The 16,794-nt window shown below is 43.4% G+C and overlaps 1 protein-coding gene across 1 annotated transcript; it reads left to right on the top strand.

Annotated features, from left to right (window-relative positions):
- The first annotated feature begins 3,632 nt into the window (after positions 1-3,632).
- On the top strand, positions 3,633-16,068 carry xkrx (XK related X-linked). Its single transcript, XM_029661926.2, has 3 exons — positions 3,633-4,634; positions 13,745-14,004; positions 14,095-16,068. The coding sequence occupies exons 1-3, from the start codon at positions 4,285-4,287 to the stop codon at positions 14,943-14,945; spliced, it is 1,461 nt and encodes a 486-aa protein (XP_029517786.2). The 5' UTR covers positions 3,633-4,284; the 3' UTR covers positions 14,946-16,068.
- Positions 16,069-16,794: the final 726 nt, after the last annotated feature.

Raw genomic sequence — 16,794 nt, 5'->3', positions numbered from 1 at the left:
CAGAAGCAGCAGCAAAGGCTTAGCACAACGTCCTTATGCCCTGCCCTATATACCCATGGCCCCACGTACCTAACATCTCTGAGAGACCTGACAGCTGAATTCATGTCTGAGGGTTATGTTCCCTCTGAAGTCGCTCTGCTTTCGTTTTAGAATGATCTATTAACTAGGGCTACAGAATGTTACCACGGAATAGTACACAATTGAACATCTATATGCCTCTGATGACTGTTGGACGTACTGTTTCAAACTGATTTAATTCGTTTGAATCTTGGCTCAGATTGTCTTCAGCTTTTTGTTCAATGACAGAATAGGGAGTGTGTGTGTACATACAGGGTGGGGTCCTAAAGACCTGCTAGGCCACTAATGTCTTAGTTCTACACTGCCGCCTTCCTTCCAGAAAGCAAACAACCACTACGGTTTGCAGCCACTGACCCACAGCGCTGTCTCGCCACTCACATTCATTAATAATAGGAGGAGGGCCTCCAGCAGACATTCACAATGCAGCTCCCACATCATTGCCTGTCTGGGACCCATCTGGTTACACTGGGGGAGTGATTTTCATTTTGGGCTGAGCTATGGGTAACATTGTGCCTTTGAGCTATTATTGTACTGCGCTGGAAAAACATGAATGTTTAATCTAGATTAAGGCTTTCATATGGAAAACAGTGCCCTGGGATCATAATACGAATTCAAAAATGAGATCGATTTATCATCCAAACTAGTATTATTAAAACAATCTACATAATAGTCTGTATTTTAAGTACTCTGTTGATGGGCACAACATCTTATTTCAAGCTTAGCAACAGTTTGAAATGACTGGCCAGATTGAAGTCAACATTAAATTAAAGGAACCACGTTTGCACTGAGGAGCAAAAGCAAAAGGTGGTCAAAGGAGGCAGATGGGATCCCTCTCATAGGCCGAGCACCAATTCTAATAATCCCTGTTTGCACAGTAGCCCGAGCAAACAGAAAACCGTTTCACTAGGTTCCATTCATTCTAAAGGATGTGATGTAGTTGGTAATTTGTTTATTAAAATGTAGTACCAAGTGTAAATGTAATCCAAATGCAACACTGTGTCAAGTCACGGAAATACAAATCCTCAATTTTGGGGTACGAGCTAGCCTGTCCTTTCACGGAAATACAAATCCTCAATTTTGGGGTAGGAGCTAGCCTGGCCTTCCCATAGCACATGTTGACATAGCAGCGTTCCACATAGCTCTGGTGCTGTAACAGGGCCAAGTCTGTCCTAGTGGTGGCGTGATAGCCTAAAAAGGGAAACAGGACAACTGATCTATCTGTGCTCCTGCCCTGCACAACACACAGGCACTGAGAGAGAGAAGGTTGAGATGTACTGTATATAGCTGGCTGTAGTAGTGTTTCTAAGCTGTCATGATTTGTAGTAGCCCCACCTGCTTCAATAACCTTCTGAAAGTAATTGCCCAAGATTTCTACTTTTTTCTATTCTGTGCTTTTGTGATATCCCCACATTACCATTGGGGCTTTCGTTATAGTTTTTTAGGATCCAAAACAGTGATGGCACTCTTATTGAAAATAGTCAAGTATAAATAGGTTACAAGCATGCACTCTCGATGACATGCACACAGCTGCACGCAGTAAGCGTAGATAAAGGCTCAGGACCCAGGAGCAGTGGGAGGTAGCGCTCACCCTCCAAGACCGATGTGAAGCTAGCCACAATAACGGTTAACCACAATAGTGGCGTTTGCGGTTCGCCTTCAAATGAAAAGTTCCCAATTGAACGTGACCCATTGAAAGTGATGCCATTTGTACTAGATCACGGTTGGGATGTTGTTATATAAATTCAACAAAATACAATAATTAGCTAATTTGACCCCCAAAAAATAATTTCTTTGGACGCATACTTATATTCACTGTACAGTCTTACCTATGGATTGTGTCTCTGTGAAATGGTGTATCAGTCTACTCAGTGACACGCACAGAACATAACCGTGAAGAGCTTACCCAAATATTGGCGTCGTAGCTCTTATTATGTACGACTAGCTGTCGCAATTGGCGTCGGCTAATGGGGATCCTAATCAAATCTATTGGGGGACTTTGTGGTAAATCACCTCCCCAGTCAGCCTATTGTGCGTTTTGGCATTCATATTTCACTGTAGAGCCTTAGATATGGATTGTGGATTCATGGAATTCTGTATCAGTCTACTCAACACAACTGTGAAGGGTTTACACAAATATTAGCATCGTAGCTCTTATTGCAGGTCTTTGACACTAGTGTGAACTGAGACACACTAGTTCACCAGTCAACCTACAATATGCATTGAACATTCATATTGCAATGTTCAGGTTTACCTATGGATTGTGGATCCATGGAATTGGGATATCAGTCTACTCAGTGACACCCACAGAACACAACTGTGAAGAGTTTACACAAATATTAGCATTGTAGCTCTTATTAGGGAACTTTAACTATGGCAATTCCCCTCACTATTCAGCATATTTACGCATATTGACGTTAATATTTCATACCCCATTTCATGGATCCACAATCCATACGTAAGGCTGTACAGTAAAACATGAATGTAAATACGCACAATAGGCTGACTGGGAGGTGATTTACCACAAAGTCCCCTAATGATAGTATCAATGCTAACATTTGTGTTAACTCTTCACAGATGTCTTCTATGGGTTTCACTGAGTAAGCTGATACACAGTGGTGTAAAGCACTTTAGTAAAAATGCTTTAAAGTACTACTTAAGTAGGTTTTTGAGGTATCTGTACTGTACTTTATTTTTGACTACTTTTACTTTTACTTCACTACATTCCTGAAGAAAATAATGTACTTTTTACTCCATACATTTTCCCTGACACCCAAAAGGTACTCATTACATTTAGAATGCTTAGTAGCACAGGAAAATGGTCCAATTTAAGCACTTCTCAAGAGAACATCCCTGGTCATCCCTGCTGCCTCTGATCTGACGGACTCACTAAACACAAATGCTTTGTTTGTAAATTATGTCTTAGTGTTGGAGTGTGCCTCTGGCTATCTTTAAAAAATGTAAAATAAAAATATGGTGATATCTGGTTTGCTTAATATATGGAATAAATGATTTATACTTTTACTTTTGATACTTGAGTAAAAGTCTAAAAGTATTTGGTTTTAAATATATTTAAGTATTACAAGTAAATGTTATTGCTAAAATATACGTAAGTATCAAAAGTAAATGTAATTGCTAAAATATACTTAAGTATTTTACTAGGTAACTTTCACTTTTACTTGAGTAATTTTCTATTAAGATATCTTTACTTTTACTCAAGTATGACAATTGGGTACTTTTTCCATCACTGCTGACACACCATTTTATGGATCCACAATCCATAGGTAAGATTGTACAGTGAAATATAACTTTGACCCCAAAGCAATTCTGATTTCTAAAACATCCACAGTGCAATTTCAACTGACCTTTTTTTGTTGTTGGTTAAATTAACTAATTATTGTATTTTGTTGAATTTATATAACAACGTTGGACCATTATCTAGTCATAATTACACTATTTTTATTCTTTTTCACCACTTTCAATTGTGAACTCTTATTTTGAAGGCAGATTCGACTATTCGTTATTGTTGCTAGCTTCGCATAGGTGTGAAGTTAGCAGCAATAGCATGTTCAGACACACCTGCTTTCTTGTTCAGTGGAGGAGCTAACAAAAACATTCACTTTTGCATTTCCTCAAGTTTTCAATGGGACTCTACAGCGAATAAATTGCTTCAGTTTTGATTATGCTTTGCAACAAGTAAATGTGGGTATTGAGCCCATCATTTGCAGGCAGACATCAGCGGCATGACTTTTGCATTGCGCTGGAAAATGTATTTGCCGATCTTTAAGATTGTGGGAGAATGACTCGTATTTACACGTATGCGACAACCACTGGATTCGATTTGGAAGACTACCCTAGAGATACTATATGGGTGGTGGTTTATTTTGTATTTTTTGTATTGTGGCCACGGGTGGCAATGCCACGTAATATAGGCTATTGATACACAAAGGAGTTATTCTTGATGTGTGTGGAAAGTGGGCAAAAGGACAGGACCTACCGCAGCAAACATTAAAACGTTAAAGACGTTTTTTAACAAACTTGATACATTCATGAATGATAACAAACTGAACTGCTTTGTTTGAAGAAGTCGATACATTGTTGCTGGATAAGGATACATACAATCTGACACTTGGAAACTACACTTTTCTTTGAGCCGTTCGTCAGCCCTATAGGTCTCCTTTGTGTGACGTTGTTTTTAGTCATTGAGCCATGGAAGAAGAGGGCGAGCCAGTCGTAAACATCTCGGACGTCGAGCAATTCCACCTGGAATCCCCCTCTGAAAACGGAGTCATGTTGGTTGTAAACCACAGTAACATTCAACCCCCTTTCAGCGTGGTGTTGGCCACTTTGTTGTATTGCGCTGAGTTTGTCTGCGCGGCTGTGCTTTGCAACATGTACCACAAGAGCGATGACGACACCTGGATGGGGTTGACCATCACCTTCATGTTGGTGCCCGCTGTATTGACTCAATTGGCGCTGACATTCATTCATAGAGACTTGGGAAGAGACCGCCCCCTGGTCCTCTTCTTGCATCTACTTCTCCTGGGCCCACTCATTAGGTAGGTATGGTGCCGAGTCATCACAGTGCTGAGTAGTAGAATAATGTAATGAGTGTTGCACTGCCTTTACCCAAGGCCCAGGCTTTCCTGGTACAGGGAATAGTGCTCTCACCTCTGGCCCCCAATCAGCTGTTCTCTCTCCCTACATTGGTGGGATCATTCTGGTGCTCTCTCGGGTAGGATGCTGGGGAAGCGTACCAGTTGACAGGTGGAACTGTGAGCGAGGAGGCTTTTCGAAGGAGAGGGTAAAATGGCTTATATAGGACTGTTCTACTGCCTCACAGGGACTAGAGCACTTGACTGCACCACAGGTTCATATACGTTAGTCCCCAGTGAACTCTCTTTCCCGCAACAGCGCTGCAGGCCTACTAAGAAATGCCTCTGTGGAGAGTAAAATGCTCTACAAGGTAAATTCACTTATCCTAGAATCAGGGCAGTATTTTCCCGTCTCTTCAAACCTGTTTGACCAGATGTGAAGTGGGTCACAGTTAAGATAGACCCTCTCATTTACACCTCTGTCAGACATGTGACTCACGCAGCCTACTGTAGATACAACTGCTAATGTGTCAACCCACTTCTAAATGGGTTTGAACTGCCACTGCCAGAGGTGTATTTATTACGCAGATTCTGTTGCCAAACGGCACAAAGCAGAAAAGGCCCTACCTGAATTTGTCCAATAGAAACTCCAATTTTGCTCTGTTTGGTCCCTAAACGGTTTCCGTAATGAGTATACCCCAGGCACATGTGACAATTCACAATGAGATCAACCTCATTTTTGAGGTCATTGGTATTCCGAAATTAATCTTAGTTTAGATCAGACACATTTTTTCATTTGTTTCACATACAGCTGAAGTCGGAAGTTTACATACACCGTAGCCAAGTACATTTAAACTCTTAAACTCAGTTTTTCACAATTCCTGAAATTTAATCCTAGTAAAGATTCCCTGTCTTAGGTCAGTTAGGATCACCACTTTATTTTAAGAATGTGAAATGTCAGAATAATAGTAGAGTGATTTATTTCAGCTTTTATTTCTTTCATCACATTTCCAGTGGGTCAGAAGTTTACATACACTCAATCAGTATTTGGTAGCATTGCCTTTAAATTGTTTAACTTTGGTCAAATGCTTCAGGTAGCCTTCCACAAGCTTCCCACAATAAGTTGCCTGAATTTTGGCCCATTCCTCCTGACAGAGCTGGTGTAACTGAGTCAGGTTTGTAGGCCTCCTTGCTCACACGCTTTTTCAGTTTTGCCCACAAATTTTCTATAGGATTGACATCAGGGCTTTGTGATGGCTACTCCAATACCTTGACTTTGTTTTCCTTAAGCCATTTTGCCACAACTTTGTAAGTATGCTTTGGGTCATTGTCGATTTGAAAGACCCATTTGCTACCGAGCTTTAACTTCCTGACTGATGTCTTGAGATGTTGCTTCAATATGTCCACATAATATTATTTCCTCATGGTGCCATCTATTTTGTGAAGTGCACCAGTCCCTCCTGCAGCAAAGCACCCCCACAACATGATGCTGCCACCCCGTGCTTCACGGTTGGGATGGTGTTCTTCGGCTTGCAAGCCTTCCCCTTTTTCCTCCAAACATAACAGTTCTATTTCTGTTTCATCAGGCCAGAGGACATTTCTCCAAAAAGTATGATCTTTGTCCACATGTGCAGTTGCAAACCTTAGTCTGGCATTTTTATGGTGGTTTTGGAGCAGTGGCTTCTTCCTTGCTGAGCGGCCTTTCAGGTTATGTCAATAGAGGACTAGTTTTACTGTAGATATAGATACTTTTGTACCAGTTTCCTCGAGTATGTTTACATGGTCCTTTGCTGTTGTTTTGCGATTGATTTGCACTTTTCATACCAAAGTACGTTCAACTCTAGGAGACAGAACACGTCTCCTTCCTGATATGAGGGTTGCGTGGTCCCATTGTGTTTATACTTGCGTACTATTGTTTGTACTGATGAACGTGGTACCTTCAGGCATTTGGAAATTGCTCCCAAGGATGAACCAGACTTGTGGAGGTCTACATTTTTTTCTCTGAGGTCTTGGCTGATTTCTTTTGATTTTCCCATGATGTCAAGCAAAGAGGCACTGAGTTTGAAGGTATGCCTTGAAATACATCCACTGGTACACCTCCAATTGACTCAAATGATGTCAATTAGCCTATTAGACGCTTCTAAAGCCATGACATAATTTTCTGGAATTTTCCAAGCTGTTTAAAGGCACAGTCAACTTTGTGTATGTAAACTTCTGACCCACATGAATTTGTACAGTGAATTATGAGTGAAATAATCTCTGTAAACAATTGTTATAATAATCTCTGTAAACAAAAATGACTTGTCATGCACAAAGTAGATTTCCTAACCGACTTGCCAAAACTATAGTGTGTTAACAATGCATTTGTGGAGTGGTTGAAAACTAGTTTTAATGACTCCAACCTAAGTGTATGTAAACTTCCGACTTCAACTGTATCTAATTGGCTGAAATGACACCAATCATAGCTCTCATTTTGTTTTGGTGTGAAATGCACACACTTTGAAGGCTCTAATACTGACATTTCTGTAAAGCACTCTACCCCATGACAGTTAAGGTTTCTCTTTGTGTCTAGACCTGTTTGAACAAACCGTCATTTGTCACTGGTGAATTAAGGTTAAGGTGGAGTCTGGTTGCTGTTTCAAAACTGAGCATATCTGAGTGATACTGTTGGTTAACTTTGGTGTGTCAACAGAACCTTGGATTATACAATTTGATCACTGTCGGCCTAGTAGATAGCTGCGGGTGTGGCCCATAACACTGTACAAAGTAGGCCTTCAGCATGTTGACTTTACCTCTGCATTTCTTACCATTCAAAGACCCAGAAAAGCAGAATAACAGTGTTTCATATTTCATTTGAGGTGTTCTGCATTCAATCTTTTCAATTCCGCAACAAGGACTGCCTTGAATCTGCGAGGTGAATGTGCTCCGTTAGAAGTGAAGCGTGATTATCAGCTATGTGTGTCAAGTATTCAAATATCTAGAAGAGCCTAGGACTGGAATGTGGAAGCAGTGCCCTGTGTCATATCACTTGAGATTTCTCTCAATGTTATATATTGTAAGATAATAGATGGTTCTATTCTAATAAACACCTTATATCTACATCCAGTGCCCTTTGGAAAGAATTCAGACCCCATTATTTTTTCCACATTTTGTTATCTAATCTAATGTTATTTGTCACATACACATGGGTAGCAGATGTTAATGCAAGTGTAGCGAAATGCTTGTGCTTCTAGTTCCAACGGTGCAGTAATATCTAACAAGTAATCTAACAATTCCCCAACAACTCCTAATACACACAAATCTAAAGGGGTGAGTGAGAATATGTACATGTAAGTATATGGATGAGCGATGGCCGAGCGCTATAGACAAGGTGCAATAGATGGTATAAAAGACAGTATATACATGTGACTTGAGTAATGTAGGATATGTAAACATTACTTAGAATGGCATTGTATAAAGTGACTGGTGATCCATTTTATTAAAGTGGCCAGTGATTGGGTCTCAATGTAGGCAGCAGCCTCTCTAAGTTAGTGATTGCTGTTTAGCAGTCTGATGGCCTTAAGATAGAAGCTGTTTTTCAGTCTCTCGGTCAGCTTTGGTGCACCTGTACTGACCTCGCCTTCAGGATGATAGCGGTGTGAACAGGCAGTGGCTTCGGTGGTTATTGTCCTTGATGATCTTTTTGGCCTTCCTGTGACATCGGGTGCTGTAGGTCTCATGGAGAGCAGGTAGTTTACCCCTGGTGATGCGTTGTGCAGACCGCACCACCCTCTGGAGAGCTTTGCGGTTGAGGGAAGTGCAGTTGCCGTACCAGGCGGTGATACAGCCCTACAGGATTCTCTCAATTGTGCATCTGTAAAAGTTTGTCAGGGTTTTGACAAGCCCAATTTCTTCAGCCTCCTGAGGTTGAAGAGGCGCTGTTGTGCCTTCTTCACCACACTGTCTATGTGGGTGGACCATTTCAGTTTGTCTGCGATGTGTACATCAAGGAACTTAACTTTCCACCTTCTCCACTGCTGTCCCTTCGATGTGGAAAGGGGGGTGCTCCCTCTGTTGTTTCCTGAAGTCCACAATCATCTCCTTTGTTTTGTTGACGTTGAGTGAGAGGTTGTTTTCCTGACTCCGAGTGCCCTCACCACCTCCCTGTAGGCTGTCTCGTCGTTGTTGGTAATCAAGGCCACTACTGTTGTGCCGTCTGCAAACTTGATGATTGAGTTGGAGGCATGCATTGCCACACAGTCGTGGGTGAACAGGGAGTACAGGAGGGGGCTAAGCACGCACCCTTTTGGGGCCCCAGTGTTGAGGGTCAGCGAAGTGGATATGTTTGGATATGTTTCCTCCCTTCACCACCTGGGGGCAGCCAATCAAAGTCCAGGACCCAATTGCACAGGGCAGGTTTGAGACCCAAGGCCTGCAGCTTGATGAGGAGCTTGGAGGGTACTATGGTGTTGAATGCTGAGCTGTAGTTAAATCCTTATTCTAAAATGGATTAAATAAAAATTAAAAATGTGCTTAGCAATCTACACACAATACCCTATAATGACAAAGTGAAAACAGGTTTTAAAACCTGTAGTTTTAAAACCTGTAGTGAAATTTAATCAATTTCACTACAGACACCCTGGTTCGAATCCACTCTGTATCACAACCGGCAGTGATTGGGAGTCCCATAGGGCGGCGCACAATTGGCCCAGCGTCGTCTGGGTTTGGTCGGTATATGTTATTGTAAATAAGAATTTGTTCTTAACTGACTTGCACAGTTAAATAAAAAAAATACAATAAAATACCCATAAGGACTTAAGGCTGTAATCGCTGCCAAAGGTGCTTCAACAAAGTACTGAGTAAAGAGTCTGAATATTTATGTAAATGTGGTATTTCATTTTTTTTTAAATGAATTTGCAAAAAAATGTTTTACTTGTTTTTGCTTTGTCATTATGGGGTATTGTGTGTTGATTTATGAGGGGGGAAAACTATTCAATCAATATCATGATAAGGCTGTAAAATAACAAAATGTGGAAAACATCAAGGGGTCTGAATACTTTCCTGTATATGCACGGTATATGTTCAATTCAAAGGGCAGGTTTGGCGTGACCTCTGACTGTACTAGCTCCACCTTTTATGACAAATCAAGTGACTGACTTGCAGGCATTTTCCAAGCCCGCACAAGGCATCACATTGGCACACTGTTTACAGCCATGCTCCCCCACTCCCTCACTGTAGCAGTGCTGATCAGTGAGAATCAGACCTTTTTTATTTGTTTGTTTTCAGAAGAACTAGATCAAGGTTCGGTTTCAGGGTTTTTCTGCTACAGCTACACAGTTCTATAATCATACTCTGGAGGGTGGCTTGTTTGGGGATGTGGTTCCCTCCGTAGAGGAAGCTACATATCATTCCCGTCCTGACATTTTCCTGCCTTAAACCATATTTTGTTTCTAAGTGAACGGTTAACTGTGTCAAAAACAGATGCACTAGATAAACAGCTGTGCGTTAGTTCCAGTTACTCCCACAGGCCACATCTCCGCTCTGGGCTGATCTGCTGTGCACTTCCTGTGGAGCATGGTGGATGATGTCATCATCATCATCAGATCATCTGCTGTGTAGGCGCAATTCAATATTGCATGTTGCCTAGCAACTCCACCCAAGGGTTTGAATGTTGTTGACTGCACGGCTTGCTTTACCAAGTAACAGGCAAGGACTCTAGCTCACAGGGTTGTATCCGTCTTGTAACTCACATTCGCACATGTCAATGAATGAACACACAGTAAAGTTTCACAAGCAACGTAGCTTCGAATCTTTCTAAGATAATACTGTATGTTGACAAGATGTCACATGGCCAACTGGGAATCTCTGTATAGTGTCAGGTTGGTTCCCAGCTTGAGTGACCCTTGTCACAGCTTGTCTAAGAGACTATAATTATCCTCCGAGGCAGAGGAGGCTACATACTTAGTCATTACTGTCCCTGTCCCATCATGCAACTCTGAAAGTGTTTACACACAGCGAGGAAAGGTTGGTGTCTTGATGTCCTGTATTCTGAAATGCTAACTTAGTGCAAACACTCAAAGAAATTGAATTTGTCTGAAGGTCAAAATTGATCTTTTTTTTTTGGCACCAATGTCTCTTGTGGGTGTTATGTCAAAGCACTGTTAAGCATAACAGGGTGAGAAATCTCTACTGGACCTTAAGGAGCATGTTGAAAGTATTTCCTGATGATGAAACCTCCCTTTTGTGACATTTTCTATGAAAACAAAAGCCTGAACTGCAGCCCATGCCTTAAAGCAGGGTTTCTCAAATCCTGCCCACAACTGGCAGCACCCAAGTGATCATAAATTCGGAGCACAGGTGCAGCTGACCCGTTCGTAATGCTCGTGGTCAATTTGGTTTGACATTTGATATCCCTATGGGGCTAGTTGGGGACCATCATTAAATAACATGGGACAATATATGAAAATGGCAATAGCTCCAAATTTGAGTGACAAACCTCAAACCAACTATAAATTGTAGAAATTAATATACAAATATTGAAAGTGTTAAAATACACTATTTACAAAAGTATGTGGACAGACAACCCCTTCAAATTACTGAATTTGGCTATTTCAGTGACACACGTTGCTGACAGGTGTATAAAATTGAGCACACAGCCATGCAATCTCCATAGACAAACCTTGACAGTAGAATGGCCTTACTGAAGAGCTCTGACTTTCAACGTGGTATTGTCAAGTCAGTTTGTTTCTGCACTGCTAGAGCTGCCCTTGTAACTGTAAGTGCTGTTATAGTTAAGTGGAAACGTCTAGGAGCAACAACGGCTCAGCCGCAAAGTGGTAGGACACAAGCTCACAGAACGGGACCGCCGAGTGCTGAAGCGCGTTGCGTGTAAAAAATAGTCTCTCCTCGGTTGCAACACTCATTACCGAGTTCCAAACTGCCTCTGGAACAATGCGCAATGCCGAGTGTCGGCTGGAGTGGTGTGAAGCTCGCCACCATGAATCACACTTCACCATCTGCCTGTCCGATGGATGAATCTGGGTTTGGCGGATGCCAGGAGAACGCTACCTGCCTGAATGCATAGTGCCAACTGTAAAGTTTGGTGGAGGAGAAATAATGGTCCGGGGCTGTTTTTCATGGTTCGGGCTAGGCCCCTTAGTTCCGGTGAATGGAAATCTTAACGCTACAGCATACAATTACATTCTAGATGATTCTGTGCTTCCAATTTTGTGGCAACAGTTTGGGGAAGGCCCTTTCCTGTTTCAGCATGACAATGCCCCCGTCCATACAGAAATGGTTTATCAATTCTGCGAGTCAGACCTAATCGCCCAACATCAGTGCCCGACCTCACTAATGCTCTTGTGGCTGAATGGAAGCAAGTCCCCGCAGGAATGTTCCAACCTCTAGTGGAAAGCCTTCCCAGAAGAGTGGAGGCTGTTATAGCAGCAAAGGGGGGACCAACTCCATATTGATGGCCATGATTTTGGCATGAGATGTTTGAGCACATCTCCACGTACTTTTGGACGTGTACTGTATGTGCTTCATGAAAATATTGTCCCATTTACATTGTGTAACATATTGAAATGGGCTATCCAATGTCAAACCACACCAGCCAGCTGAAGCTAGTTGGCTAGCACTATCTAGCCTAGGCGACTTCAAGACACACAACTTGAAAACAGTGTAACCGGGTCATCTAGAAGGGTGAGTGACTAGCTGTGAACTGTTTTAACAATGTGATTGTACAAACACTTGCCACTTGCGAACACACACACACACACACACGAGACACCCACATTACCCCCCCAAGACAACTAATTTAATTCAGTCATGGCCACTGCATTTCTTAATAACCAAGCTGAAAAACAAGACCAAACCAGGAAGTTCAGCCCCCCCTTTTTAAGTTCCTTATTGCATGTGTGTTTTACTTTGCTCTTTTTACAAGAACTTGTACTGTAAGCTAAGAGCAAAGTGATTTTTATGGCCTGGGAGTGATTACCTGGCAGTAGGCACTTTGCTTCAGCCAATGGTACCATTAGATGCTGCTGTGGACATCGGGCATATTGATTCTGCCAGCCAACCTTTTTCTCAGCTGTGCTTTTTCCTGTAAGTGTAATGCATTTAGTCTCTTAGTCATTTTTTTTCAGTGTTGGCTGGCTAGACTGACTCAGCACTCATTCTCAGCTGCATTATGATGCCAAATTTCCCTGGAAGTAAATCAGTCTTGTGCCTGCTACTTCTCTCCATCTGTGGACCTTAGTTTCACGATTGTGCAATCAGACAAGATGGCCTCGATTCTTATGCATGGGCTACCAATATTGTAGTACCACTCGAGCGATGAGGCAGCTTGTGGATGGCACACAGTGCCTTCCCTACCCCTCCTTTAAATATCTCTCAGTTCAGCGAGAGTTGAAGTCAAAGACGAGAGGCGGCATGTTTTGGTTATGCACCGCAAGGTCACAGCCAACGTGATTCCACCAGCACCACAACAGCTGAAAAAACACAGTGGCTGAAAATGGCTGACGGACTGTATGCCAGAGGGCTCTCGTAGCAGCACAAAGCTGAGCTGCCAGGAAGTGAATCCTAGTAGTAGCCAGCCTGTCTGTGTGTTCTCTCCCCTAAAGCCCATGTCCAAAGTAGGAGCTGTTTTGGTCTGAAAGACAACATTCCAGCCACGTGCTGTGTGATTTAGTAGTTGAGTGTGGATACATTGGATGTTATTAAGTGTCTTGTGTACAGCTAACCCCTGCACTGGTACTATTCAACATAAACAGACGTAAAGGAGAGCTACACCACATGTTTATCAGTGAACAGTGAAAGCATTTACCTCTGGGAAGGGAACACACCCTTCTTAGGTTTCAGTGCTATAGGCTTAGGTTTCAGTCATGCTGTCACATAGACTGCCCTCTGGTGGAGTCATATATAAATGTCACATTTCAGTCTCAAATTTAAATGTGAAGCAAAATATGATATTTATTGAATGATAATACAAACCCTTGACTGAAAATAAACAAGACAATGTTTTTTTGTTAGCCCGTGTTGCCCTTTGGTGGTTATGTGAAATTACTCAATTTTCAATGGCCCTCTTCTGTCCTCAGGTGTTTCGAGGCTCTGATGGTTTATTTTAAGGCAGGCAAAAAGGAGGAGCCGTACGTGACCATCTCCAGGAAGATCAAGCTGAAGAAAGACCAGGGCACGTCCATGGAGTGGGAGATTGGCCACTCAGAGCGCAAGCTGGCCACCCACCGGAACGCCTTCAAACGCACCGCCGTCATCCAGGCCTTCCTTGGCTCCACCCCTCAGCTCACCCTGCAGCTGTACGCCACCATCCAGGAGAAGTACTTACTCCCCGTCAGAAGTAAGCGTTCTCTTGATGGCATTAATGGTGAATGCTGTATGTCTTGTTTTGGAGGGTCTAACAAGTGCTTTGTCTCTGTGTTCATCCCAGTGACTCTGATGATTATCTGCCTCATCTCCGTCACCTACGGGGCCCTGGTGTGCAGCGTGCTGGCCATCAACATCCGCTACGACGACTACAAGGTGCGGCTGCGCCCGGCCGCCTACCTCTGCATGATCCTGTGGCGGGTCCTGGAGATCGCCACGCGCGTCACCTCCCTGGTACTGTTCAGCACGGCGCTCACCTACTGGGTGATCCCCGTTGGCCTAGGCAACCTTCTTTTCTTCTTCCTGCTGCCCTGGGTCGAATTCTGGGCACGACGCGCCTCGCTGCCCGACAACGTAGAGAAGAACTTCAGCAAGCTGGGCACCACAGTGGTACTGTCGCTGGTTACCTTCCTGTACGCCTGCATCAACATCTTCTGCTGGTCGGCCGTGCAGCTGGACCTGGGCCACCGCGACCTCATTGAGAAGAAGCAGCGCTGGGGCCGCCTGGCCGCCTACTACGGCGGACGCTTCCTGGAGAACGGCGCGCTCATCACCCTCTGGTACTTCCACAAGTCGGACTTCTATGAGTACGTGTGTGCCCCGTTGTTGGTGGCTCAGCTGCTCATCTGCTACAGCCTGGCCGTGCTCTTCATGCTACTCTTCTACCAGTTCTGCCACCCGTGTCGGCGCCTCTTCAGGCACAACGTGCACGACTGCCTGGCCTGCGTCTGCTGCTGTATCTGCTGCCGCAGGGTTGGGGGGAGAGAGGGGCAGGGGCAACCCAATTCCTATTCCACCACTGCCACCATGGTGCTGGTGCCATTGGAGCCGCCAGAACTGCAGCCCCCAGACCTAACCAGCCAGCTGGTGGAGCGGGAGACAGCCATCATTGAAGACATAATGGAGGCGGCTTGAGAAGGCCCCATGTGATGATTTGATGATATGGGGTCATTGCGTGGTGCAGCTACTGAACTAATGGCTATGTACACTCAGGACTGTTATACTGTGAGTGGTGCAGATGAGACGGACAGGGCTGCTAGTTCTGTACTGCGGTGCACAGAGGACAAGTTGGTCCCAAGTGGTTAGCTAAGCGCATTTGAAATTGGTACCATGATTTTATTGATTTTCCTCATTTTAGAATAACACGTGCATGCAGAGCTTTGGGCTCAAAAAGATCAGCTGTGACATAGACAATGTTGCATCACTGTTGTTGAATGGGCATACTGTACAGGTAGAGAGGCAGTGGGCCGCGGGAGACCAAAGAATATACTCTGATAAGATATGCCGCCGTGATGCATAAAGGCAGACTTGAGAATAGCAGCACCGGGGTCAGATACAGGGGGGCCAGGTGTATGGAAACATGTGGCCTCGGGCCGACTTGCCCTGTAAACTGGGACTTCCCCTGATTACCAGCGGTTTACTTAATGAATAAACCCAACATGTTGCATTAGGTCTCTTTCATCCACATGTCAAAGCCCATATGTAACATGAAGGAAATGAAAGGTCAGATGAAATCCGAGCTACCTTCCTCAAACCCCACTCCACCCACTGTGTATTTAATGAATGATTTTGTATTATTAGTACCTGGCCTTTTTTTTTTTTTTGCCTTTTGCGCACAGTGTTGAATTAAAAGTCAAGCTCAGTGAGTCATGCCGTGTTCACTTGCTAGTCGGGAACTAGGAAACTCAAATGTCCAACTTGCTAACCGGTTGAACGCGGCACGACTTACAAGTTGGACATTTCAGAGTTTTGTAGTTCCAACTAGCACGTGAACGTGGCAATAGACATGGATCATTTTAAAGAACAAATGGGTTAAAGAGACAATGGAGATTTTATGTAATCACACACATTGTCATTGAGATGCAATTCACAACTGTTTACGTTCAATGATGCCTTACCGGTAGTCTGAGTACCAGTCTCTTTACCTAACGTTCCACTCCTTTTCATTGCCAATTGGGATTAGCTAAAGAGACTGGTACCCAGCCTACCTTAATGGTACCGTATGTCTGAAATATTAAAGTCCATTATTAGTCTGCTTTTTAAGTGTATGGTCTGTTCAATGGCATGTTAAGTGCCTTAACTACTACATTATTACTTGAATGAAAAAGTTATTGAATACTAAATTCTGTAATATAAAGAAAACACATTTTAATTTTAGTTTTAGCAGTAGTAGCCTGTATGGACTTTCCAAAAACCATATACAGTTCATTCGGACTTTTTCCACATTGTTACGTGCCTTAATCTATAATTGATTCAATTGTTTCCCCCCCCCCTCCATCTGCACACAATACCCCACAATGACAAAGCAAAAACAGGTTTTTAGAAATGTTAGCAAATCCATGAAAGAAATCACTGAAATAACATTGCCGTAAGTATTCAGACCCTTTTGTTGAAGCACCTTTGGCAGCGATTACAGCCTTGAGTCTTCTTGGGTATGATGCTACAAGCTTGGCACACCTGTATTTGGGGGGTTTCTCCCATTCTTCTCTGCAGATTCTCTCAAGCTCTGTCAGGTTGCATAGGGAGTGTTGCTGCACAGCAATTGTCAGGTCTCTCCAGAGATGTTCGATCGGGTTCAAGTCTGGGCTTTGGCTGGGCCACTCGGAGACTTGTCCCAAAGCCACTCCTGCGTCGTCTTGGCTGTGTACTTAGGGTCATTGTCCTGTTGAAAGGTTAATAATGACCCCAGTATGAGGTCCTGAGTGCTCTGCAGCAGGTTTTCATCAAGGATCTCGCTGTACTTTGCTCCGTTCATCTTTGCCTC

This window comes from Oncorhynchus nerka, linkage group LG6 (assembly GCF_034236695.1).
Source record: "Oncorhynchus nerka isolate Pitt River linkage group LG6, Oner_Uvic_2.0, whole genome shotgun sequence".
In the NCBI taxonomy this organism is placed as follows: Eukaryota; Metazoa; Chordata; class Actinopteri; order Salmoniformes; family Salmonidae; genus Oncorhynchus; species Oncorhynchus nerka.
This window is presented reverse-complemented; position numbering and strand designations above follow the sequence as displayed.

Bases quoted from the DNA above. Each gene is read 5' to 3' on its own strand.
- xkrx (XM_029661926.2), top strand. From the start codon at position 4,285: ATGGAAGAAGAGGGCGAGCCAGTCGTAAACATCTCGGACGTCGAGCAA. The intron at 4,635-13,744 runs GTAGGTATGGTG...TTCTGTCCTCAG, and splicing joins CTCCTGGGCCCACTCATTAG to GTGTTTCGAGGCTCTGATGG. The intron at 14,005-14,094 runs GTAAGCGTTCTC...TGTTCATCCCAG, and splicing joins GTACTTACTCCCCGTCAGAA to TGACTCTGATGATTATCTGC.